This window comes from Parasteatoda tepidariorum, chromosome 8 (assembly GCF_043381705.1).
Source record: "Parasteatoda tepidariorum isolate YZ-2023 chromosome 8, CAS_Ptep_4.0, whole genome shotgun sequence".
NCBI lineage: Eukaryota > Metazoa > Arthropoda > Arachnida > Araneae > Theridiidae > Parasteatoda > Parasteatoda tepidariorum.
The window spans coordinates 19,264,458-19,290,183 of record NC_092211.1 but is presented as its reverse complement, the minus strand read 5'-3'; the positions used below and the strand labels follow the sequence as shown (position 1 = coordinate 19,290,183).

The 25,726-nt window shown below is 27.9% G+C and overlaps 2 protein-coding genes across 3 annotated transcripts in view; one reads left to right on the top strand and one right to left on the bottom strand.

Moving 5' to 3' along the window:
* LOC107449256 (Protein phosphatase V) overlaps positions 1–12,571 on the top strand; it is a 28,778-nt gene extending 16,207 nt beyond the window's left edge. For both annotated transcript variants that reach the window (XM_071184402.1, XM_071184401.1), the window contains 4 exons: positions 2,387–2,506; positions 4,209–4,298; positions 10,216–10,273; positions 12,291–12,571. In XM_071184402.1, coding sequence (XP_071040503.1) covers positions 2,387–2,506; positions 4,209–4,298; positions 10,216–10,273; positions 12,291–12,481 — 459 coding nt within the window. In that variant the 3' untranslated portion in view covers positions 12,482–12,571. The remainder of the gene's footprint in view (positions 1–2,386; positions 2,507–4,208; positions 4,299–10,215; positions 10,274–12,290) is intronic.
* Positions 12,572–17,691: 5,120 nt separating this feature from the next.
* Positions 17,692–25,723, bottom strand: LOC107449263 (6-phosphogluconolactonase). The gene is made up of 5 exons (XM_016064754.3): positions 25,425–25,723; positions 23,282–23,482; positions 21,552–21,697; positions 19,357–19,497; positions 17,692–17,985 (listed from the first exon to the last, which is right to left on the bottom strand). The coding sequence occupies exons 1-5, from the start codon at positions 25,549–25,551 to the stop codon at positions 17,875–17,877; spliced, it is 726 nt and encodes a 241-aa protein (XP_015920240.1). The 5' UTR covers positions 25,552–25,723; the 3' UTR covers positions 17,692–17,874.
* Positions 25,724–25,726: the final 3 nt, after the last annotated feature.

Sequence of the window (25,726 nt, the reverse complement as noted above, 5' to 3'; positions counted from 1 at the left end):
ATATTATTGATACATTTGCTTCATCAAAAGCACAGAAAATTTAGACATAGTAATTAGTTTTATTAATGTATTATAATCATATGATTATTAAACATATGTATCTCCTTAGAGATAATAAATATTTACTTTTTTATTGTTTTAAAACTGCGCGTTTTTAAAATATTTCTTTATAAATATGTAAAATAAATAATAGATATCTTTTGAACTAATTCTACATTTTAAAATCTAGTCTTGTTCTCTCAACTACATTTTTTGTCTCAAATTTAAAGCCTAGCTTGAATCTATGACTTTATTTATTTTACTTTATTTATTTATTAATTTGCTAGTATATTTTACATATAATATTATATGGTTTTCGAATGGGGCGCTAAAAGGGTATTGTGCCCCGGGCGCGAGTTAAGCTCGCTACGCCACTGACCCTGAGCTTGTTTCTTTGCAATGAGACGGTCCCATCTGGGGGCAATCGGAGACAATGACACCCGAAGTGTGTTGCTTATGTCCTGTTTATTCCGTTGCTTTGTTTTGGTTGCTGTAACTGCAGAAAACCCCGCTTTACACAGATAGGTTGTCGGAAATGGCAATAGGGATTTAAGTGCTGTGGTGGCAATCTCGGGGCATTTTGCCAATCTCGGGATATTCTACCTTCCGGGCCCCCCTTTTTTTAAATAAATAAAATTTTAATGGAACATAGATATTTTTAATTTGGGGTATAAACCTAGGAATTGAAATTCAGTTTCAATGAAGTGGGCGGCCCAGTACCATTTGATCCACGGACCGGAGGTTGGGGAACATTGACTTATAAGACTAATTTTTTTCCAAAAAATTTAATCTTTTTTTTTTTTATTTAAAGAAATTGTTAATTTGTATTTTGAATTTATGATGTTATATTCACAATTTTTTAATTATTTAATAAAATTTAAATATTGTGTTTGTTGTTTAATTTACTTTGCTTCTTAAATCAAGGTGACCACAGAACAGGGTGAGCAATAAAAAGACAGTAAATTTGATAAATGTGGAAAAATCAGGGAAATGTAACAAAAATACCCAGAAAATTAGGGGAAGAAATTAATTTTTGTTGGGTCACCTTTAGGACTTTGATAAACAAATTTGGTTATGTAATAGTTTTTTTAAAAAAAATTGTTAGCATTTAAAATTAATGAAATTATTTTTGCATTTTTTAATTCCTTTAGAAAAATTTAAATTTTGTGTTTGTTTAATTTACTTTACTTCTTAAATCAGGGTGGCCACAGTACAAGGAGAACAATGAAAAGTGAAATGAATTAAACAATGAAATGAATGAAACAGTGCATGAGCAATGAATGAAACAATGAAATGTATTTTATAAATCTTATAATAGTTTTTTTTAAAATTTAGTGTAATTGTTTATTTGTATTTCAATAAAAAATTGCTCATTTTTTTTTCAATTTATTGTACTTCAATTCATTGTGACAATTGTTTGATTCCATAATTCTAAATAAAATAGGATGTGCTATAATTATGCTAATTTTTACAAATAATGAGCGTTTATTAAGAAATAGCAACTTTAATTAACCTTAATTTTTGTCAAATTAGATCCTGAGTGGATATATCCTGAATATATGATGTATCGAAGTCAATTGGTTTCCACCATAGAAGCTGGCTTCTACGGAGGAAACCAATTCACCTGGCTTCACCATAGAAAAGAAACTATTACAAATAAATTTGTAATTATGATAAACCATATTAATTTGATTCACAGTAGAATCTAAGAACAAGCAAATGAGTGGGTAAAAGAGTTTACACGAATGGTTTAAATTTGTCTAGATGCCAACAAAGATTATACTCTTATTCTGGATATTATGAAAACTTAACCTCAATGAACCCATGGCATACAAATTTGTCACTGTGGAAAGCGCTTTTCTTTTATTTACTGGTAAACTATTTAATAAATCAAAAATAACATTAACAAATAAAACTAATTAAGAGATGTACAGCTGTTTGGATACTATATACAAGTATCATCAATAATGTAAAATTTAAAATATTGTAATTTTATCATTAATATTATAAAAAGTCTGACATTAATGTCTCAGTCTGACACAGCAGAAAAGTCTGACTTGAGGATGACATACAGCTGTTTGGATACTATATGCAAGTATTATTAATAATGTAAAAATTCAGATATTGTTATTGTATTATTAAAATTGTAAAAAGTCTGACTTTAATGTTCAGTCTGACATCACAGCAGAAAAGTCTGACTTGTGGATAGCATCAAAGCAACTGTATATCTCTTAGTTATTTTTTTGGTGCTAATTAAAATTTTTCCTGTTTCATTATCGCAACACAATCATAGCATAACTTTCTATGTATTTTACTCCAACTTTTCTGAGTGAACTTATTTTTGCAGATAATTGACGGTGAGGTTTTATGTGTGCATGGCGGCCTTTCACCATTGATACGTACTCTAGACCAAATTAGGATTATTGAAAGAAACCAAGAAATACCTCATAAAGGAGCATTTTGTGATATCCTTTCTTTTCTATTGTTTTAATTCACTTAAAGGAATGATTTGTTTTAATTACAATAGAAACTGCTACCGGTATGACTGATAATTTTGTTTTAAGGTTTTTGCTTCCATTTAATGGTTAAGTATTAATCAATTAATTATTGCATTTAAATCAATAATGTTGCTTTGCTTTTTTATCTTTACTTCACCTTATAGCATTGTTTATTTTTTTATTTTAATTTTAATTGGAATAAATTTTTTAATTGGCTAATAATAGAATCAATGAGTTATGAAATTTTAAGTAATGTGACTTTTTAAAATTTTATTTTGATAGCTTTAGTTTTTATCTCATCTTACTGAAGTTGCCACCTCATTTTAATTTCCAATTTCAATATCTCAGCTTACAGCAGTGCTATTGAAACAATTCTAGAGGATTTAAAATGCATTGTAAAATACCAATTACCAAAATTTATCAAATTATTATATCATTATATTGTTTTAAATGAATAAATACATGTTTGTAGTGATATGAAATATTTTAAATACTCTCAACTAAGATAATGACTGTTAAATTAGGATGTTTGCGAATATCTTCGTCCCAAATATTCAACAAAAGCAAAAAACAGGCAGAGTATCAAATATTTTTTTGCAAGGTGCAATAGGTTACAAAGAAATAATTGATAATAACTTTATTTGCTTAGAACTTTTTTTAAAGATACCCATCAAAGCTTCACTTACCTTGGTTGTATGTATTTGGTGGAAGATGCTGGCATTACAATTGTTTTGAGTCTTAAAAAACTTTTTTTTTTACTAAAACTTTTATCCGTTTACTTTCCTGTTAAAATAATAAATAATTTCCTTTTTTTAACAAAAATTTCTTGAATAAAATTCTACTTTTTGCTCCATTGTTTTGTTTTTTCCATTTATAGAATGAAAAAACTAAAGAATTATGTTTGTTCATTATCAATTACATCTGCCATATTTCAGTGCTGATTCCGAAGACCGTGTCATCTTTCATGGATTATTAGTTATTTAATTTTTTTATGCTTACCAGCTTTTCTTTTAGTAATGAGAATTTTCTTTGAGTTCCAGCTTTAATTTTCTTTTTGCATAAACATTTTATGTAATGTCATAAGACAGATATAATATTTTCAGTGCTAAAAAAATGTGTACAGAAAATTTTAGGCAGCTTGGGATTTATTTATTTCTAGTTGCCATAGTGTTGCTGCATTTCTGCCACACATTACATATGTTTGAAACATTGAATGAAAAATACCTTTTCTGTTTAAAATAAAACCATCATTTTTCCTTTTCAGTTAAGTTATGTAATTTTGTTGATTTCAATAGTCTTAATATGTTTTGATTATGAAAGTAACATGACATACATCAGCACAATGCATATGTAAAGGTTAAAGTTGTTCATAAATCATAAAAATGTTATATAATTTGCATCATTTTCTTTAGTTATTACGATTTTTTTTTCTTTCTTTGCATATTATTAAATAATAATGTATAAAATTAATTTGAAAAAAATTATAGAACTTTAATATTGAAGGAGTTTTATTTTTTATTCTAATTCAGAGTCCTGCTATTAAATAGCTTTGTTGATAAAAAAACTTTTTTTCTTACTTTATTATCTTTTATTTGTAACGTATCTTATGATGATGCATGTAAAGTGTATCTTGAAACTTTGTTAATTAGTTTATCTTAACATTTATTACATTTGGTTTGGTCTGATCCTGAAGATGTTGACACTTGGTCTGTGAGTCCCCGTGGTGCAGGCTGGCTTTTTGGATTTAAAGTTACACATGAGGTACATTCAAAAATTTTTATACTTATATGTCAGTACTGTGCATTTACGAACTACATATTTTTATTTTTTTACGTATATTCTAATGATGATGCTTAAATTAAAACACAAAAAGTGGATTTAAAATTTGTGATGCATTGAAAATGTATTTGATATTTTTAATACATTTTAAAATGTATTTAAAACATTTTTTTAAAAATCAATAATATAATTTTAAATGACAAATAAATGTTTCAAACAAAATAGGAGGAATAGCTTTGTTTGGAATAGCTTTAGGATAGGAATAGCTTTGTTATATCACCTGCACTAGGGAATTGACATATTTCAATTATGTCTTCAAATCATAAAATACTATCTTGGTCTATAAAAATCTGATCAATAGCTCATTAGCTGTACAGAGTCATTTTTTCGCTCTCTGCACTCTATTGTATATCTTATTTTTATAACAGATTTTTATTACACTAAAATACAATGTTAAAGGTTCAATTTAACATTTTTTGCATTTGGATGATAATGTGCAAGAGTGTGGGGTTGTGGGTCCATTAGCAACTTATTCCTTTGTGGAAGATTGGAAATAATTATCACATCTCACAGGGATATATATATATATATATATATTTGCTTTTGACAGTTTCTTTTCATTAAAACAAATTCCATTATAACTTTGTCACATGTATTCAGTTTGTGTTATCCCTTATTTAAAGTCCGTCTTCAGCTTATGTGTTTTGAAAAAGAAACTGCCATAATGCTTTCAAGAAACTAGGATAGAATTGATATAGACAGGGTATCCGCGCACCTGGAAAGTCATGAAAAATCATGGAAAGTCATGAATTTCATTATTGAACAAAATTTGTCATGAAATGTCATGATTTTAACTATTTTTTTAAAAGAAAATCATGAAAAGTCATGGATTTAGGTCACTGAAAAATCTAATTTTTAAAATGGAATTTAATTCCCTCTCCCCAATTTTACGGTGTTCCGAATATCTGAATTTGTAACAAAATCAACACTCAAAGTCATATTTTATTAAAATATAAAAAGCTTTTATCATGTTCTTTAAAAACTATGGTGTTCTTTCAAAAAAAATGAAGGAAAAAACGTAATTTCTAGAATGAAGTATCTTAAATTTCTGTGATTCAGAATTATTATTATTTTTATTTTATCAATTTAAAATTCTAGCTGAAGCAGGCCAGTCAGGGGCAAATTTTTTTAACTCCGAAATGCGAACAGAAAAATCAGGAGTATTTCTTTCCTTTCTGATGAACAGGAAAAGTATATATAGAATATAATTCTGCAGAAGAAAAAAAAATTATTTACTCAGCTATTTTATTGCTTCAACTCTTTATTTACTCTGTTTTTTTTTAAGTTTAAAATCAATAAATATGAAGATGTAGAGTATAACAATTTTGGTTATACCTATCATTTTAATTAATGCTATTATAATGCTTTTTAAATTTATTATTATGTTTTTGTTCGGAGAAAATAGTAACTTCTTTAAGTCATGAAAAGTCATGAATTTTAAAATCTGTAATGTATCAGATACCCTGTATAGAGAAATGATGTCACACTAGAACAGTGGTTCCCAACCTTTTGTGGACCATCTTCCCCCTCTTGGGATTGGCTGACACATATCGCCCCTTTCTCTTTTTGATCAAAAAACCATTCATTGTTGCTTGTGAATAATCAAACACTGAAAATATGCTAAGTTATTTGATTTTAATTTAAATTGTTATGCAAATAAAGAGGCACATTTATCCTGTCATTTTTATAAATTAAAAAAAATTGTGCATCTTTTTTTTTTCAAAAAGAAATGACATTTAAAACGGAATAATCAAAACAAAAGTAAATTTTTTTAAACTCATATTTTAATGTAATCAAGAAAAAGTTAAAACGTTAACAACTAAAATTTGAGAAAAAAAATGAAGAGTGAGAAAGTACATTTTTACCACTTCAATGATTGCCCTGTGCTCGATGTATTTCAAGTTAAAGCTTGAATGTCAGGTTTTATGCTCGTCAGATTTAAACACGGGTTTCCTTTGAAGCAAATGTCCAACCTATCTCTTTGCTTTGTGAGCAGCTGGAAGACAGAACTAAATCCTCTCTCCACTATATATGTTGACGGGAACGAGATGAGAATTGGCTCAGTTTGTTTCCACAATTGTGGATAAGTGTCCATAAGCTTTACCCAAGCTAAGTCATAACCGTATTTTTTAAAGACGACTTTAGCCTCAGTCATACTTCAAATCTAAAAACTCAGTCTACAAAGCGGAAGCGAGCTTATCCACAACTTCAAAAGAGAAAGGATCGAAAATCCAATCCGGAATTTCTAATTTCATCCAATCTTTAAATCTTGATTCCATAACTAATCAAGGTGATCAATAAAAATTAAGATTTTATTTTCGAGAATCTGGATATCTGCCATTGAACACTTTCTAAGAGTGGGAAATTGCATTCGCTCTTTGCGACCAATGTTTGACTTGTAGATATCAAACTTGGCAATGAATGAAGATATGATTCCCTTAGCTTTGATAACGTTCATTTTGTTTCCTTGAAGTTTTACGTTGATTTCCTTCATTTTTTCAAAACTATCAGTGAGGTACGCAGTTTCCAACTTTCGTTGCTTCAAACTCTCACTTAAAGTAGGATCAGTGGTGTCGAGAAACTTAGTAACCGAATCCAGCAATTCGAAGAAACGGCTCAGTTTCCTTTTGAAAGCCATCTCATAGCTGTATGTAGGAGCAGGAATTCGAAGGCTTCATCATTTTCACGGCAAAGTTCTCGGAACAAACGGTTATTAGGAGAATTAGCTTTTATTTTATTGATGCCAGAAATAACCAATTTTTCGCAGCCAAAAGTTGACGATGAATGACATAATGAATGGTGAGATAACTTCGGTACTTCTTTTTTAAGGTGACCCAGAAACCCAGTATGACAACCAGACATGGTTCGAGCACCATCTGTTGCACAAGCACTTACATTTGTAAGGGGAATTTCTTTTTCCTCAAAATAATCTTTGACCAATTTAAAAATCAGCGATCCTTTTGTATCTGTGTTCAAAGTTCTTGGAAACAACATTTCCTCGTTAATCTCCTTACTCTCATTTATGAGTCTCACGTAAGCTTAAACAGCTTTGTTATCTATCACAGTTGATTCATCAATCTGCAACGCAAATTTACCTTCTTTCAAAAATCTGATGAGTTTTGATTCAACGTCGACGGCCATCTCATCAATACGCCTGGAAAAAGTATTATTGCTCAGAGGAATAGAGTGACTTATCAGATTTCTGCCACCGATACCAAAACGTATGAAGAAAATGATCTTGCACTTGAATTTTTAACTATCATAATTCTTTGTCTACACCAGAACCGTAAGTGTCATATATATTTTCAATTTCAATCTCAAATAGCTTTTGATATTAATATTATTAGCAATTTTTATCTTTTGAATACTCGTCGCCCCCTGATCACCCCCTTGAGAAGCTCTATCGCCCCCAGGTTGGGAACCACTGCCCTAGAATGAGTAGTTAACATTTAACTATATCATACTGAGAAATCTACAAGTATGTACTCTTTTTGTGGAATAAATTAAGTATCTTCTTTCATTAAAATTTTGGCTTTAACTTTTAATTACTGTCATTGCCTGTTTAATCAATAAATTTTCATAACTGCAGGGTATGTAGTTGTCCTGATTTTACTGACAAGAAATACTTTGTCCTTATTTATCCTGATATTACCTTGTTTGTTATTGTGATGCCGCTATAAGGCAATGCATATTACATCGCTTTAAAATCTCCTTTGTTTCATACGTTTAATCATTCCTAATCTCTCTTTGGATAAATAAATAATTTTTATTATTTTTAATTAAGAGAGTGAATGTAAATATTTCTATTCTCAATAAATATATTGGCTAACTTTTTATTTCGATACAAATGTATAATATGTGTGTATTTAATGTCACTACTACTGAACATTAAAATCTGTTTTTTAACCTTTCTTTCTACTACCACATTAAACTTAAACATATATGTTATTAGGTTTACTTTAATTTCCAACTAACTATTTGGCTTTAAATCTTCAGCCAAATTGTTTAAATATTAACATGAGATATTGTGTGGTGGGCTGAATTGGTTTTTCCATTGGCCAGTGTCCTTTTTTGATAATGTGACTATAATGGACATTTCCTGTACATCAAAGCAGGGATTAAATACAACTTTTAATTTGGCTGGTTCTGGGAGATTTATCTCTTATGGCCTGTCCTTATTAATATTACGTAAAATTCATTAGTTTACTTGATGTAATATTCCTTTTATTTTGCACTTCAAGGTCTGCAAAGAAAAAAAAAATTTTTTTTAATCCTGTTTTCTTTAACTGCTAATTAGATCAACTTCACCACCAACTGCACCATCTTTTTCATTATAGTCCTGATATTTTTGATTTTTTGCATATGTTCAGAACAACTAATTTTCTACCAATGCGAATACAAATTTTGAAATAATCAAAAGAAAGCAAAAAATTTTGATCCCAACATCTTAATATTTTAATTAATAATGTTAGTAAAAAATTGCAAAATTCTAACTTAGCATATAGCCGACAAGCATATAGCCTTACTCACAGGATTTATTATTTTGAACTTTTCTGGAAAATAAAACTCAATCAGCAATTTTATATTTTCAAATTTTTATAATAATGATTAAAGGGGTGATACATCATCATCATCATATCTGGCCAGACAGCCCAGGGTGGGCCAGTGCCTTCCTTTGAATTCGAATCCACTTCTCTCTACTTTTGACACTTGATCGCCAGTTTTTCTCCTTTATAGTAAGGAAATCAGTCTCAACTTTTTCCAGCCATCTCAGCCTGAGCCTACCTTTTTTCCTGTTCGTTAGGGGTTTGTGTAATAGGATTTTCTTTAAATTTGAGTCATCATTCCTTCTGAAAATGTAAGCTGCCCAGTTCATTCGATTTATTTTAATGAATTTCACAATATCTGGCTCTCTGTAGATTTTATACAGTTCAGTATTATATCGTCTTCTTCAGGAATTATTTATTTTTATCCCACCAAGGATGGCCCTCAAAACTTTTCTCTCAAAAGTGGCAATTTTATTTTCACCAGCTTGAGTTAGGTTCCAGGTCTCAGAGCCATAGGTGAGTTAAGGGGTGATACAGTTATTTATTATTTTAATAAGCAAATGTATTAGTAAATTTATCAGGTGGGATTTTGTTGCTGTGCAATTATTTGTCTCTTTCTTTTGAATTTAAAAATGTTTAATTAAAGTCAACAATACAGTGATCATAACATAGAATTTTTAAATAATAAAGAGATTATCCAACTACTTTTTTACAGAAATGTTTAACTATGTTTTCATTTCAAGATTATTAAAATTCTACTTTAAAGTTATTTTATTTAAGAAATCTTAAACTCAAAACCAAGTTTTAATGAAATATTAGCATGAATGACTTTTATCTAATTGGTAGTGGTTATTTTTTTAATGCAACAGTTCTGTAAAAATTTTCTATATATTCATCTAAACTATTATGAGCTGTTTAGTTGTAAATTTACACTGAAAACTGTTATAACTTTCTGTTTTAAACAAAGTTATTCTAAAATTAAAAATGGTTTATTTTTTTTATTCTTTTGTGAAAAAATTTTTTTTTTGTTAATACTTAATTAGAGTAAATTATAATTTTCAAATTGCCTGTTTTAAAACTTGTCGGGTTTATGTATACTGTTTCAAAAAATGTCCTGCTTTTTTTCCGGCCCACTATGAAGGCTTATTATCAAAGAAATTAGTATTTTTTATTTAGCAATTGTTTGCTTTCTAAATATTATATTAAGCTCAAATCTATTTATTAGAAAGAAGTGAAGGCATTAATAAAGTTTATATTGTTTAATTTCATTCAATTTTGTTTATTCATTTCAGTTTATGCACCTGAATGATTTAAAGTTGATTTGTAGAGCTCATCAACTTGTCCATGAAGGTATTTATCTTTTGCTATTCATTTATTTATTAATTTGCTATCATCATTTCCTCATTAACTTGTTCATGAAGGTATTTATTTTTTGATTTTCAATAATTTACATTAATAATCATATCCTAAGGTAATTTATTTTCAGATATTAATATTCAAATGTTAACAGAAACTGAGGTCCATGATTACTTTTAAGTTGTGAACCAAAGTTGGTTGTTAAATGCTGCAATGAAATGAAACAAGCAATGACAGACCTTACTACAAAAATGTCTGTAAACATTCTTATAATGTCTCAACTTTATAAATTTTGCATAATTTTCTCATGCCTATTACATTATTGAAAAAAGGATGTGTGCAAAAATAACACATTTAAAAGTATTAAAATTTTCCCCCTGTCCAGTTTTTTTTTTTAAATTTATTTTTAATCGGGTAACTTTATATGTTTAGTTTTACTCCCATATCTTCTGTTACCTTTTGGTAAGTGTCACCGAATAATTTTTTCTTAGTTCCAAAATTTTAAAATTTGTATTACTTTATTTTATCTTATAGCCGGCATTGAACAGCCAACCCAATTCTGAATTTAGAACTAAAAATGTTCAACTCCGCAGCTTTGTTATTTTAATTTCATCCCAGAAGACAAGGGAACTCTTGGATCAAACATCGTTGGGACAAACTAGTCTTTGTACAGAACTTTTTAAAGGAACCAACCTGCATTTACATTCATGGAGAGGAAAACCACAAAATCCTCTCACGTTTAGCCCGATGGAAGATTCTAATCCATAATCCATCTACCACTGAGAATATTTATGTTAAAGAAAATGATTAAGTTAAAAAGATATGTTTCTTAAATAATCTTGGTAAAGTTTTAAATTAGCGATTCCGCTTAACATGTTACATAGCCATTGAAGAGAGGGGGAGAAAAGTTATGCGTCTTCGAGGACACTTCATAACTTTTTGATTTCATCATAACAGGGAAAAAAGCAAACATCAGCAGATTAATGATGCAAAACTAAACTTTAAAGGGAAGAATGTATGCAATTAACTATTTTTGCTTTTAGAAAGAAAAAAAATATAAACAAAAAAAACATTACTAAGAAATAGAGTATGTGATGACAATTTGAAAACAACTGCAGTGATTCTGACTGTTTGTATTGACGAGTATAAATAGAAAATTTGTTCTATTTTTTTTTTTTAAATTAGGACCCGCTTTTTGTCAGAAAAATGCAGAAATTTAAATATTCTGGGCCCTAAAAATCTGTAATTTCCAGTCTAGCAGAATCAATGATGTTTGACAGTAAGTCAAGAGAGTCTAATATGATCCAAAATCTATATGCTGTATTTTACTATTTGGCTTTTTGTTTTTATTTTGCCATAACTACTTATTTGTGTTAAATTGCTTTCATGCAGTAATGAATACAGAACCTATAGATCATAGGCATAGGCTAAAAGTTGTCCATAAAATCTTTTAACTTGTCCCCTGAACTGTTTTAAATATTAATAAAATTGTGAAAGAAAAATGAATTTTAAAGTTTTGTGATAGTTTCTTTTTTTGTTGTTAAAGCCATGAAGTTTTGGAAATGTAATATTTTACAAATTCGTAGATTAAAAAGACTACAGAAGAATCAAAAAGATAAGTTCAAATGAAAACCATAAAGTTAATTTGATACAACAACTTAGGTTTCTAAATAATAGTTTAAAGTTTAATAGTTAAGTTTATAGTAAATAATAGTTAATAAATGATAGTAAATAATAGTTAAACTTTTAGATTGAATGAAAATTATAATTTTCTGTTTTTATGTTTATTAATTTGTAATAATTTGCCCTGTAATCTTGTAAGTGCATTAACATCAATTACAAATATTATCTAAATACTCTGTATTTCTATGACCGAAAGATGCTGATGTTGGCCCTTATCATTGCATTACTTTAGTTTTTGTAGCCCACTATCCAAAATATAGTTATGTGCCTCTGCCTAGTACTAGAATTTTTTTTTTTTACTTAACTGATTTTATGTATATATATTTAGGTTACAAGTACATGTTTGATGAGAAATTAGTTACTGTTTGGTCTGCTCCCAATTATTGCTATCGCTGTGGAAATATAGCAGCTGTACTGGCTTTCACTGATGTTGAAAATCGCACGCCTCTCCTCTTCAGTGCCGTGCCTGATTCAGAACGTGTTATACCTCCAAGAATCACCACGCCATACTTTTTGTAATGATATGTTAATTTATTTTGAATTTTTTTAATTGTTATAATCGCAATTTACTGTAAATATAGAAAATAATAAAGCTTTATATAAAAGTTATGTTTTAGCTATGTTTTTTGATATAATCATTATGCTGACTTTCAATATCACAAAGCCTGATATTTTTTTCAATTTATTTATTTGACAAAATAATGGATTCAATCAGAAAAATATTGGTCAAATAAATAAATGCATATTAAATTTTTTTGTAATGTACTTTCCCATAGTGAGTAAAAGTTACTAATACAGTTACCTTTGATGATTTTACATAAATAGCAGTAACATAAAATAAAATATTTTTGTTGGACATTTTAACTCTACTGCTTTGCTAATCTACCTGATTTTTTTATTTTTACAAACAGTGCCTACTGGCAATTAAATATTAAAATCACATCCTTTCTGTGAATATTTAATTTCATAATTGCTACATTTATATTTACAGAATCTACATTTGCCATAACTAACTACACGTCAGGTACATTTTTTTAATTTACAGAAGTTATTTAATATATTAAATCATTTGTTTGATTAGTAAAATTAAAGATTCAACCTGATTTGAAAGTTTATATGAGTTATTGTTACTTTCAATATTTCCTTTTAAATAGTAAAATTTCAAGCTATTTTCTGACATCTATTGAAGATAAAATTAATGTTATTGATTAAGAAATGATCATTGACATGAAATAATGCTTACCATTTTAAAACAGTTTTCATTTGAATTTCTTCTTGCTTCTTGATATACAAATTTTTTAACTATCACCCTTCAATTTCCCTACAGTGTATTCCACAGCTGTACTTTATTTTTCTTCGTAGACAGCAGAATGAAATTTGTTATTTATATGCTTTCAAAAAAGAAAATTCTAATTATTCTGACAAGAAAAAGCAGAATTGTTAAGTATTTAAAACATAAGTTGTACAAAATTTGATTTATTGAAATGTGATTTTACATAAGCAAGTTCTGATATTGTAATGATTCTGTTGTTGCAGATTTGATTATAAAAAGTGGCTAATTTTATATTTCAGTGATTTATTAGTGGCAGTCACTGGAAACTGTTTAATTTATTCTCGCAATAACTTTTTATAAGAAATACAGGTTATCCGCACACCTGGAAAGTCATGAATTTCGGTATTGAACAAAATTTGTCATGATTTTAACTATTTTCTTAAAAAAATCATGGAAAGTCATGGATTTGAAAATTTTTATTTTTAAAATGGAATCTCCCCCACCCAATTTCATGCTGTTCCGAATGTCTGAATTTGTAACAAAATTCCCACTGAGTCATATTTTATTAAAATATAAAATGTTTTTATCATGTTCTTTAAAAATTATGGTGTTCTTTCAAAAAATGAAAGAAAAAACATCATTTCTAGAGTGAAGTATCTTTTAAACTTCTGTGATTTCAGAACTATTATTATTATTATTTTTTTTAATTTTCTCAATTTAAAATTCTAGCTGAAGCAAGCCAGTCATTGGCAATTTTTTTAAAATTCCAGAAAAATCAAGAGTATTTCTTTTCTTTCTGATGAACAAGAAAAGTATCTTTAGAATATAATTCTGCAGAAAAAAAGAAAAAAAAATATTTGATCTGCTATTTTATTTCTTCAACACTTTCTTTACTCTGTTTTTTTAAATTTAAAATCAATAAATATGAAGATGCAGAGTATAACTATTTTGGTTATACCTATTATTTCAATTAATGTTATTATAATGCTTTTTAAATTTATTATTCCGTTTTTGACGGAGAAAGTAGTAACTTCGTTAAGTCATGAAAACTTCTTGGAATTAGTCATGAATTTGAAAATCTAAAATGTAGCAGATACCCTGGAAATATTGTCTATTTTCAATTTTAATATTTAGTAAAAATGCTTTTTAATGTACATGAATAAGTTAGAAGTAAAAAATTAATAAAGTTAACCTCATCAATTACAATAATCAGGGAAATTTGATAAAATCAGTTAAGGAAATATCAGGGAATTTCTTCAGTGTTTATGACAACCTTTTTCAATATTTAATTTTTGTTTAACCAGCATACTTACACTAAAATGCAAAACATTCTCACTGGCAGTATTTTCTACAACTTGAAATTTGTTACCCGGAATAAAATTGTGAAATAAAAAATATATATATATTTATAGAGGGAGTAAATACGAAAAAAAGAAATATATTTTCTTATAATAAATAATAAGAAAACTTCACCTACTTAATGACTGTTATCTAACTAAAATTTTTTGAGTCATTAATTTAAAGATAAAATCGTGATTGATAGTAAATTTAAAAATTGGGAAGCTTTCATTATCCTGTCTGCTCTTCTCACTTTGCAGAAAGAACATAATCTTTCTGATTTGCAGGTATGCCCTAACAGCTTTTTGTTTTCATAATTAACACAATAAATAATTTATGTGATATAATAAGTTTTACTTACTTTGAAAAGATTATTTATTAAAATTTAAATACAAGTTTTGAAATAAATATAATTTTCAAATACATTTTAAATATAATTTTGTAAAAATAAAACATTGTATAATGTATTTGCTTGTTCAAGAAAGTAAACAAAAGGTTTTTATTCTTTTCTAATTAAATTCATTCACATCTTTAATAAGTTAAAAGCAGATTTTACAAGTTGCAACAATTTTTTTTAAAGTTTTAACGTAACTGATGAGTAACATTTTCATATATTTAAAATGAGAAGAAAATTGGACATTATTATTATTTAGAAGAATGTTATTACTTTACAATTATCACCCATCTATTTGTTTTATTTTTAATCCCAAATTTGTAGAGTTAAAAACAATGAAGGGACAATGTAGTAAACAAAGAAAAAGAGACATGAAGATCAAGGGGATGGAATGTTCATTTTTCACAAAAAGGATTGGATCGTCATTTAGTGCATTCTGAGGATTACTAAGTTTTGGAAAATCTATAACTTGAAAAATCGGTTCTCCCTGAAGATGGGTTGTTAAATGGAAAAACTTTGTTCACACTCAAAATTGTTTTTTCTCCAAATCAGCTTTTATGGACCAAACCAGCAAAATGAGCAATAATCAATATCAGGATGAGTAGCCAAATTATTCAACAAAAAATAAGCATCTTTTAAGCGCTCAAAAAATATTTTTAAGCACTTTAAAAAATATCATTATTAGGCAGGCTTGGAAAGATTTGACAATTGACAATTTTATCTTGTTTTAACCGTCATGTTAAAAAAAAAAAAAACTTTTGGTATTGTTTTTTAATATTGTCCAAAATCATGAAGTTTGAATAATGTAAAACGAATGGCGTTTTCATACGCTACGTACTGACAATACGCCAAGATAGATTGGGGTTGAATGAATTGTGAAGAAGTTGAATCGAACAATATGAACTGTGTCTTTTTGCATAATTCGTAGCGAAAATCAACATGGTAAAGGAAAAAATTCATTTCGAAAACGGGAAGATTAAGCACTTTTTAAAAACACCCAATGAAAAAAAGCACCCTTAAGGGCATTTAAAAATCGAAAATAAGCACCCTTAAAAAATGCTACGCACCATGAATATAGATTATAAAAATTAAAAAAATATCTTAATAGTACAATACTGTTGATAAATAACTCAAAACTGAAACAGAGCAACTATAACTAAGAAGAAAAAAATACTCCATTGCCTAACCCCAGCAGTGGTTAGGGAACAGGTGGAAGCAAATCCCTTGCAAGATCTTTTGATGCTGTGTCTCATAATTTTGGGTTTTTTTCTTTTTACAAACGGCCTGTACTAACCATTGGAGAACCGGTTTACATTATTTCTATATAAGCGAGCCTTCTTCTCTTATGTATGTTCTTTGGATGAAAGTTGTAATGCAGAAGATATAGAATATTTGGTCCACCACCTTAAGCAGCTGGTTTCCTTACAACTCATGCTGAAGCTAAATAGCCATATTGGCAGATGAATCATCTGTTGCCATCAAAGCTAACTGTGGGAAGGTTTTTTTTCCCTCTAGTTAATAAAAAAAATCGTTCAGAAATTTGAATTTCTGGATTCAGAGATTCCTGTATTTTCTAAGCTTAATTCAAAATTCAAGTGCTTAATTAGAGAAACATAAAGGGACATTAAAAAAATATGAAAAATAATTTATCCTGCAAAATCAATAAATGTGTATTTTAATAGCTTCCTGGTGTTTTTAAACAATGTGATTTTCTCAAGTTCAATAAGCACTTCAACAGAGAAAGCATGATAGTTTAGTTTTATAAATTTCCAAAGTTAATTATTAATCAAGCTAAACATAAAATATATATTTGTTTCCAACTTGTTAGAAATTAGAACAAGCACAGCTCACTCCACAAGGGATTGGAATATTCCACATAAAAACCCACAACCAAGAGGTTGCAACTGTAACTCATATAATAAAAGTGCTTGAACCTCTTTCCCAGATACCAAGCATGAGGCAAGTATTTAGATTAGAAAGAAAACAGTTAACAGCTTATAATGAATCGATTAATATAAGGTAAATAACGGAAAAGTTGTTTAACAAAAAAAAAAAAAACAGTTAACAGCCTACCATACATGTATATTTTAAAGATGAGATTAACTCATTTTTATAATTGACAAAGTTGTTTAATAAAACAGAAAGGAAAAAAATTGTTTAATAAAGCCAAAGTTAAAAGGTTACCACGCATTGTCTATTATAAAGATAAAGTAAATAATGGATAAGAACTTAAAAAAAAAAACAGTTAACAGCTTATTAAGAATTGTCTATTATAAAGAAGAGGAAACCTCAGCTTTATAATAGACAAAGTTGTTTAATAAAACGGAAATGAAAAAGTCGTTTAATAAAACTAAACAATTAACAGCTTATCATGCATTATCTATAATGAAGATGTGAAAAATAATGAAAATGTTGTTTAATAAAACGAAACATTTAAAAGACTATCATTTTGTCTATTGTAAAAATCAGGTAAAATAATTCAAAATTTGTTTTATAAAATAAAAGTTAATAGCCCATCATTCATTATCTTTTATTATTTAATGAAATGAAAAAGTTAACAGTCCATCATGAATTGTCTATAATAAAGATGAGGTAAATAATGAAAAATTATCGAATAAAAGTGATAAAATAAAATGCTACTCTGAAGGTTACTTGACTCGTGTATTATAAATAATCGAATTCAATAAGTTTGCAACTCAGATAAACAACAATACAATAAAAAAGAAACAATGTAACATGATTTTATTCTAAAAGAAACTCAACATTATATCAAAATAAAAATATATAATCTAGAAATATTAATATAAAATTTTAAGAATAACCAATATCACAACATTTAAGGCATGATTCCAAAGTCATCGAATATTTGTTTCGTTTAAGGGGAAAAAATTTTAAGTAAATGCGCAGTTACAGAAGAAGTTTTGCAGCTTCTCTATCTACAATCCAATGAAGTTCTCCTTGAGTGGGACGTACCAATGCTGCTGGAAGGGGTTGTACACTGTTACCTTCCAGGATTTCCTTAAAAAAAAATCAAACATTGTTAGCATTACCATTATATTTACAATTAATTATTTAATAATATATTGGAAGTAAACGTACCAACTCTTAATGTTTGCACACTAATTAATAGGAATAAATTTATTCAATATTTAATTTTTATATTACATACAGTGATAAAATTAAATTATTTGTACCAATATTTATTTGTAAATTACTAAAGCGTTGTTAAAAAGTTTAATTGTTTCATTAATTCTAGTACGGTAATGACTCTTATCAAAAGAATGAATTGATTTACAAATAAATGAAAGATTTCAATAAAAACCCTAGAGTTTAAAAAAAAAGCCGATTTTTCTGTTTTGGGACTGCTTTAAGCATTCTTCGATCAATTTTGATATCCTGTTTTGGGGCTGTTTTAAGCTTTTTCCAATTTATTCTGATATCTTTACCTTTGGTTGGAAAAGTGTTTTGACTTTTTTTGTCAATGAGCAAGTTAACCATATCAACATATTGTAGATTTGAGATAAACTAGAACTCTTTTAGAACTAGCCAGAAAGGAGACATAATACAAATACAAAATAAATTACTACATTGACTCAAGGTCAGAATGTGTCTATAGGAGGTGTTGGCATCACATAATTATCGTGATGCATCACGTTTCAAAGTGTAAGTGAAGACATAGTCAACTTCTTCCCCCCACTAAGTTGTAGCAGCAATCACGTAACTATATGGATGGACACAAAATTGAAGTCGAATGTGTCAATAGAAAACACTAAGATATAAGCTTCATATTATGTAATTTAGAAGCCAGTTCTATATGTGTAAAGTCATAAAAAAATTTCTTTCCTTGTACAAAAATGCGATTTTTCTCAGTAAGTTAAAAAAGCTAGGACTATCTATCTACTAGGACAACCATCATATTTATTTACCACATTGACTCAAAACTAAGGTCAAATTATGTCTACAGAAAACACTGAGATAAAAGATTTGTATTATGGGATTAGAAGAAAATTCTACATTTTGGAAGACGTAGCAATTTCTTTCCATGTACAGTAATGCAAGTTTTTTGAACAACTTACAGCAGCTAGTTTAGATTGGAGCAACTATCATATCAATTTAATTACCACATTGATACTAATTTGACACTGATTCCGTCCATAGAAAACACTGAGATAAAAGCTTGTGACTAGTAGCCAATTCTACATTTATGAAGATGTAGACATTTCTGTCTCAGTGCAAAAATACCTCTTTTTTTACAGGTTTTAGCAGCTAGGGTTAATTAGAGCAGCAATTGTATCACAGGAAAAATTATTATTAACATTTTTAACAAAAATTGATTCAAATAGCTGATGTTAAAAAATAAAAGATATTGTAAGAGAAATTAGTCCATACTTTAAGTATTTCAGCCTTAGATTCTCCAATAGTAGCAAAAACAGCACACTTGGAATTATTCAAAACTGGCAAGGTCAAAGTTATGCGGCTAGGAGGGGGTTTAGGAGAGTCATCTATGGATGCAACCCATTTCTTTTCTTCCTATAAAAAAAAAGAGAAATATGTGATTTGAAACAATTGTTTTCTTATTGAAATGAAACAATAACCAACAATAGAAATTAGAAGTACAGTCAAACCTCGTTAAGATGAAGTTGAAGGGAAACAAAAGTCTTTTTTCATTAACCAAAATTTATATTATGAAATAAAACAACAAAAGATATTTTGAATGACTAATATATATAGTATATATATATATGTATTACTAAAGCAGAGATATCGAATTTAAATGATATCTGTACAGAAATATTTTATGTTCATTTCAATTTAATCAGTATTTTTATGCAAAAAGATGCATTTCTAACATAACCCTACAAATACACAAGTTCATACTAACACAGATACATGCATGATGAAAGTATATAACATATATTTTATTTTATAGCATAACCTTCATTGAACAGCCAACCCAATTTTGGGTTTACAACTACTGATGTTCAACTCCGTAGCCTTGTAATTTTGAACCCAATCCAGAAGACAAAGGAATTCCTGAATCAAATATTGGAGGAAATTTATCTTCATGGAGGACTTTTTAATGAAGGTAACCCGTATTTGTGTTACATGGAGAGGAAAATCACGAGAACCTCCCATGGTTAGTCTGACGGCAAGGGTACTCTAAGCAATGATCCGTCTACCACTGAGGATTTTTTACGTCAGCACTGAGGTCGGTGCAAGCCGGATAAGGAATTCGTATCCATCAGCCTTTGCTGAGATTCGAAACGGGTCAACTCATTAGAAGGCGAACGCTCTATCCCTTGAGCCATCTCGGTTTTAGTATTTGCATTGTAAAATTCTTATGTGAAAAAAAAATAAAAAACTAGATAGAAACCGAATGAAATACTTTCAAAAGAATGATGAACACAAAAGAATATAACCATCAGCATAAAATTCTTTTTCTTTAAGGCCATCACTCAGGACAGAGTCATTCACTCCATAGTCAAAGGTCCATATATTGAAATGGTGACATCACTAATTGCAGACTGTTGTGAACTAATGGTGAAAACAGCCTCAGTTTCAAGAATAAATGCATTAACCTCATTTGTCTAGTTCTGGAAAAGCATAAAATTGTTTTTTTTGGGGGGAGGGGTTAATGGCAGGCACTTGTGTCTATAAGTATAAAATTGTTTCCAGGAGAAAGTTCAGGGGAAAACGATGAAAAATGTACTATGTACATGTAAATGTACTTTAATAGAATTTAGTGAATTATTTTAAATAAAAATTGTTGCAACAGGATTTTTTTAAATAAAATAATTAGCGTTTTAGGAAACGTTTTAACAAAATAAGATACTTGTAAATTTTAGTGTTGTAAATATAGTGACATGATGAATGATTGATGAGTTTTTGTTTTTCTGTCTGTTCATTGATAAGAAGGAAGTACTTATTACTAGCTGCGAAATAAACAAAATTTAATTAAAAAAAAACCATATTTTTTTAATAATAGAATTGTTATTCACCTGATTTAAATACATCACATTCCCCAATTTTTTGTTTTGTTTTGAAAAATCAACTTTTTTTTGATTTTTCAAAAAAAAAACTTCTCAAGTTGTTAAAAACAACTTGAGAAGTTGATAATTAGAAAAGCTGCTTGTTGCACTACAATGTCAGGAGACAACAAATTACTTTCCAAAGAAAATAAACCTTTTAGAAATTATTTTCAATGCAAAAGCGAACACTTTTGTGAACAATGGCAGTGATCTGATTGAGTGTTCTGATATTCTAAAACTCTGAAACAATTAAAGTGGTTTCCAAAATTAGATTTATACTTTTGTGCCAAAATATTTCATTTACTTGCATTGTATTAGGATTGTAGCTTTATTTAAAACAGCATAAGCATAAATAGTAATAATAAAGCAGCATAAACGTAATTTATAATTATCTGTTGAAAATAATTATGCAGTTCAAGTCATGGAGAAATTTTGTAAAATTTATCTCTTTTGGGATAGCTCTTATAATATTTTTTAAAAAATATTTCTCTTGAATCAAAGTACAAATTATAGTAAGACAAATACAAATTATAAAAAATATGACTATTTTGTTACCTTTAAAAGTGGATGATTGGGAAAAAGTGAGCAAGTGTGACCATCTGGGCCAATACCCAAAAGCAATAAGTCAAATTTAGGAAAAGATGATGAGATTCTGAATTCTTGTTCAATTTTGCGTGTATAGTCTTGAGCTGAATCTTCTCCTATAAAAAATACAGTATTATTAAAAATATTTATCAGTTTTATTGTAAAAATTTAATTTGTTTAGAAACTCCTAAAACTTTTAAATGGTTTAGAGAATTTAAATTTTTTTTCTACAGAGATTTCTTTTATTTTAAAAAACGTAAAAATGATTTGATGATAACTTCCATAACAGGGTGGATAGTCAAATATTTCAACAAAAAATAAGCCCCTTTCAAGTACTTTTTAAGGATTCAAAAAATACTTTCAAATGCATTAACAAAAAGCAAAATAATTTTCAAACACTTTACATGATCATGATAAAATAGCTAGTTTCTGACAAAGAAATCTTTACTTGAATATATTAGCCACTATAAAAAGATCGAGAGATTTTTGGTTCGATTTCAGAGGGTTGAAAATTAAACCTGATATTGAAAATACCTTGCAAAACGCAGCAGAGTTGTGCATGAGAGTGCAAGAATATCACCGAATTCAGCTCAGTTGACGCACACGCGGACTCGCAAGTATTTCATCAAACATGTAAAATGATCAGCATTTTCATATGCTATGGACCAACAGTAAGCTGAAATGAATTGTGGTTGAATGAATTGTGAAAACGTTGAATAGAACAATGTGAAAAAACACGCTTTTGCAAAATGCATGGTGAAAAGACATGGAAAAAAAAAAAGAAATCACATTTTCTAAAAGGGAAAATTAAGCACTTTTTAAAAACATTCAAAGAAAAAAGCACCCACAAAGGCTTTTAAAAAACAATTATGGAAAATAAGCACTTTTTAAAAACGTTACGCACCATGCATAATCTGTAGTACCAACTGCTTTAATGTATGGTTTCTATTATTTGTAACATAAATATGTTATGAACTATGTCATAAACAATAAATCAGTGATATCATAAACCCGTGAATTTCGAAATCAGAAATCCTTTACATGACAAGTCTAACAATCTTGCTAAAACTGCAAAAAATTGTAAGAAATCTAAGATGACTGTCACAATACACAGGAAGTTTTCATAGTATATTTAAAATATTAAAGTAATATACAATTCTACACTCGACCTGGAATTACAGCGACCTTTCCATTATAACGACCAATGAATAAAGCCAAGTTTTTTATTCATTAGATGCAGTGTTATTTTAAAGTCCATTAGAATGTTAGCGTTGAAACATTTATCCAATATAACATAATATTTTGATATAGAAAAAGTTTAAAAGAAGTTAGTTGAAATATTATTTCCCTTGATGTTCTCTTTTCTCTCTTAGATCTTTTCCCTCTGTAAGGAGCATAGGGCCTTTGTCCTCCATCTCACCCGGTACTTTATTTCTCTCCATGTTTTGTTTATTGTCTTGAATTAACAATTTTGATGTTACTCCACAATAAATGTCAATGACTTCTGGAGTAAATTTTTTATTGCTGAGCATTTGCTAAATGGATGATTAAAGATTGGTATAATTTCAAGGTATTTTGAAGAAAATAAATAGGATACATGTTTTAAAGGGGAGCAATTTCTATAACATTACTATTTATAATCATTTCTGAAATTCAGAAATCCAATAAAAACTAGAAATATTACATTTATAAAAAATTACCCTTTAAACTTGGATCAATAGTGATAAATTGACTCTCAGTAATTGGAATCAGAGGCATTAAATCCCGTTTATAGCACCCAAAAGTGCTTTCTTTATCATCAAAAGGAACGAGTCTTTCATCACAAAAGAAGAATTGCCATTTCTGCCAATTAGTATTGACTGATGGCAAACCTTTACACAAGAATTTAATGAGACTTCCACCTACAATTGAACAGGTATAATTAAGTTTATAATAAAACACAGGAATTTTTATGATTACAGAAAAGTACACAATGCTTTAAAAAAATAGCTAAATTTTAATCTAAGCACCTAATAGAAAAATGAAACAAAATTTCCATTTCTATCATTTTTTTTTTAAGGGAAAAAATTTATAGATAGAAATTTAATTTCTTAAAATTTCTTTCAAGAGCTTCAGTTTATAATTAGTAAAAATTTTATAAATAAAAAATTTTATAAACAACAAACAAAATTACTCAGTTATTTTTCGAAACTGTTTAGAAAATTAACAAAAACTTTTTAAAATTTCAAGATATTCAAATCAAACTTTTTTTCACAAATTTAACAAATGTGACTCAGAACAAAATTTTTATAAAAAATGTTATTTTATGTTTTTGCGCATGCACAGTATTAGTGTTATTTTTAATGTTTATATCTAAGAGAATTTTTTAAAAAAAAATTCTAAACTTTTAAACAACAAATTAAAAAGGACATAAAATTTTTTATTTAATTTTAAAGAACGTTTCTACAATTATATTAGGAAAACTAAATTAAAAAAAAAAAGTTCTTATAAAAATGATCACATTTCCATGAAATTTAAGCTAAATTTATGAAATTTTATACTGCTATTGCATATAATAACCCAAGTAATTAATACAAGTTTATTTCCATATTTTTATCATAGGCTGTTCAAAAACACTCTTTTTTGTTTATAATTTATTGCTGTTCTTCAAACCACTTAAAGCTTATAACTATAGTGACTATGAGAAATCATAAGATTTAAACACCTTTAAAGTCATAAAATGTTTCTCTAAGGATTGCTTAAGAAATTTGATTGAATGAATAGCCAGAAAACTAAAAGTGTCTTCCAGTATTGTAGGGCAATGTATGAATATTGATAGGAGTAATGATAGGAATCAATGTATGTTAGGAGGCTCTCATCATAACGGCTTCACAATCTTTATTATTTTTATTTATTATTTTTATTATAAATAAAAATAATAAATCTTTATAATAAATCTTAAATAATAAATCTTTATTATTTAAGATCTTTATTAATTTTTGCTTCAGCCCAAACTAAAATTATTTAATATTTTCAAACAGTGTCTTTCAAAAGTAGGGACTGCAAAAAAAAAGAAGACCTAAAATTTTGATTTTAGAAATGAAATCAAGAAAATTAATTTAGGGCTTCACATTTATCATTCATATGGGGCCAAAGCAAAAATGAGGACAACATTTTTTCAAAAAATCATGACAAAAATCAGGACATTTCTGGTACAGTATAAATATATCAGATTATGTATAATTTTTCTAAAAAGGGCAAACAACAAACTGAAGAAAGTTTGTTCCCCTAAAGTATAATTAAGGTAAATTTAATCATAAAATATAAACACCATTTATAATTTTAGAGCAAATTGTGCGTAGATAAAAAATTACACTCAGTTTCCAGTACAATTTTTTAAATGGAGCACTGAACAATGTTCGAGAAGAATTAAATATCGAAAGCTTTTATAATACTAGTTTTTATTAGTTAATATTCCCTCATATTAATGTTTCATTAAAGTTTGTATTTAAGTTCAAGAATTTTTTTAATAAAATAATTTTAAAGTCTGGTCTTAATTTCAAAACGAAAACAGAGTGAATATGTGATTATATTAGTTTGTACAAAAATTAATTTTTCCTCAATTTAACGATTAAAAAATCAGTAGCCCATTTCTTATATAAGTAGAGCATTGCGTTGTTAAAATTAGACAAATATTCTGTAGCTGTGTGTAATGGTTAATTATTATTATTTTTTAACTGTGTTGCTGTTTACAGTATTTTTGAGTAGAAAACACCGTAAATAACAATTTGAAAATTTAAATGGTATTTTTCCCATAATCAATATTATACAAAAATGAGCTTTTCATTCTAATAAATGCCTCACCAGATAAACCAACTCGAAAGCAGTTATTTTTTTGCAAAGTCTCATTAGCTTTGCTCTCAATTAATTTTGAAAGCGAAGATATAACTTCAATTTCGTTGGAGCATACATTTACTTCCACGGGTGCCATATTTACTAGGTAGTAAATAGTAAACACCAACTAAAACCATTACATAAAGATAAATTTAATGTTTGCGTTCAATGAGTTTATTCAATGACATTTTTTACGTGTACATTTTGATATAATTTTAAACTTGCTAAGTTTATTAAGTTGAAAAAATTCAACGGTATAAATTGTTTCTATG

Excerpts from the sequence above, each read along its gene's own strand:
- LOC107449263 (XM_016064754.3), bottom strand. The coding sequence starts at position 25,551 with ATGGCACCCGTGGAAGTAAATGTATGCTCCAACGAAATTGAAGTTATA. Across the intron at positions 23,483-25,424 it reads CTTTCGAGTTGGTTTATCTG|GTGGAAGTCTCATTAAATTC; the intron begins GTGAGGCATTTA and ends GTTCAATTGTAG. Across the intron at positions 17,986-19,356 it reads CTAAGGCTGAAATACTTAAA|GAAATCCTGGAAGGTAACAG; the intron begins GTATGGACTAAT and ends TTTTTTTTTAAG.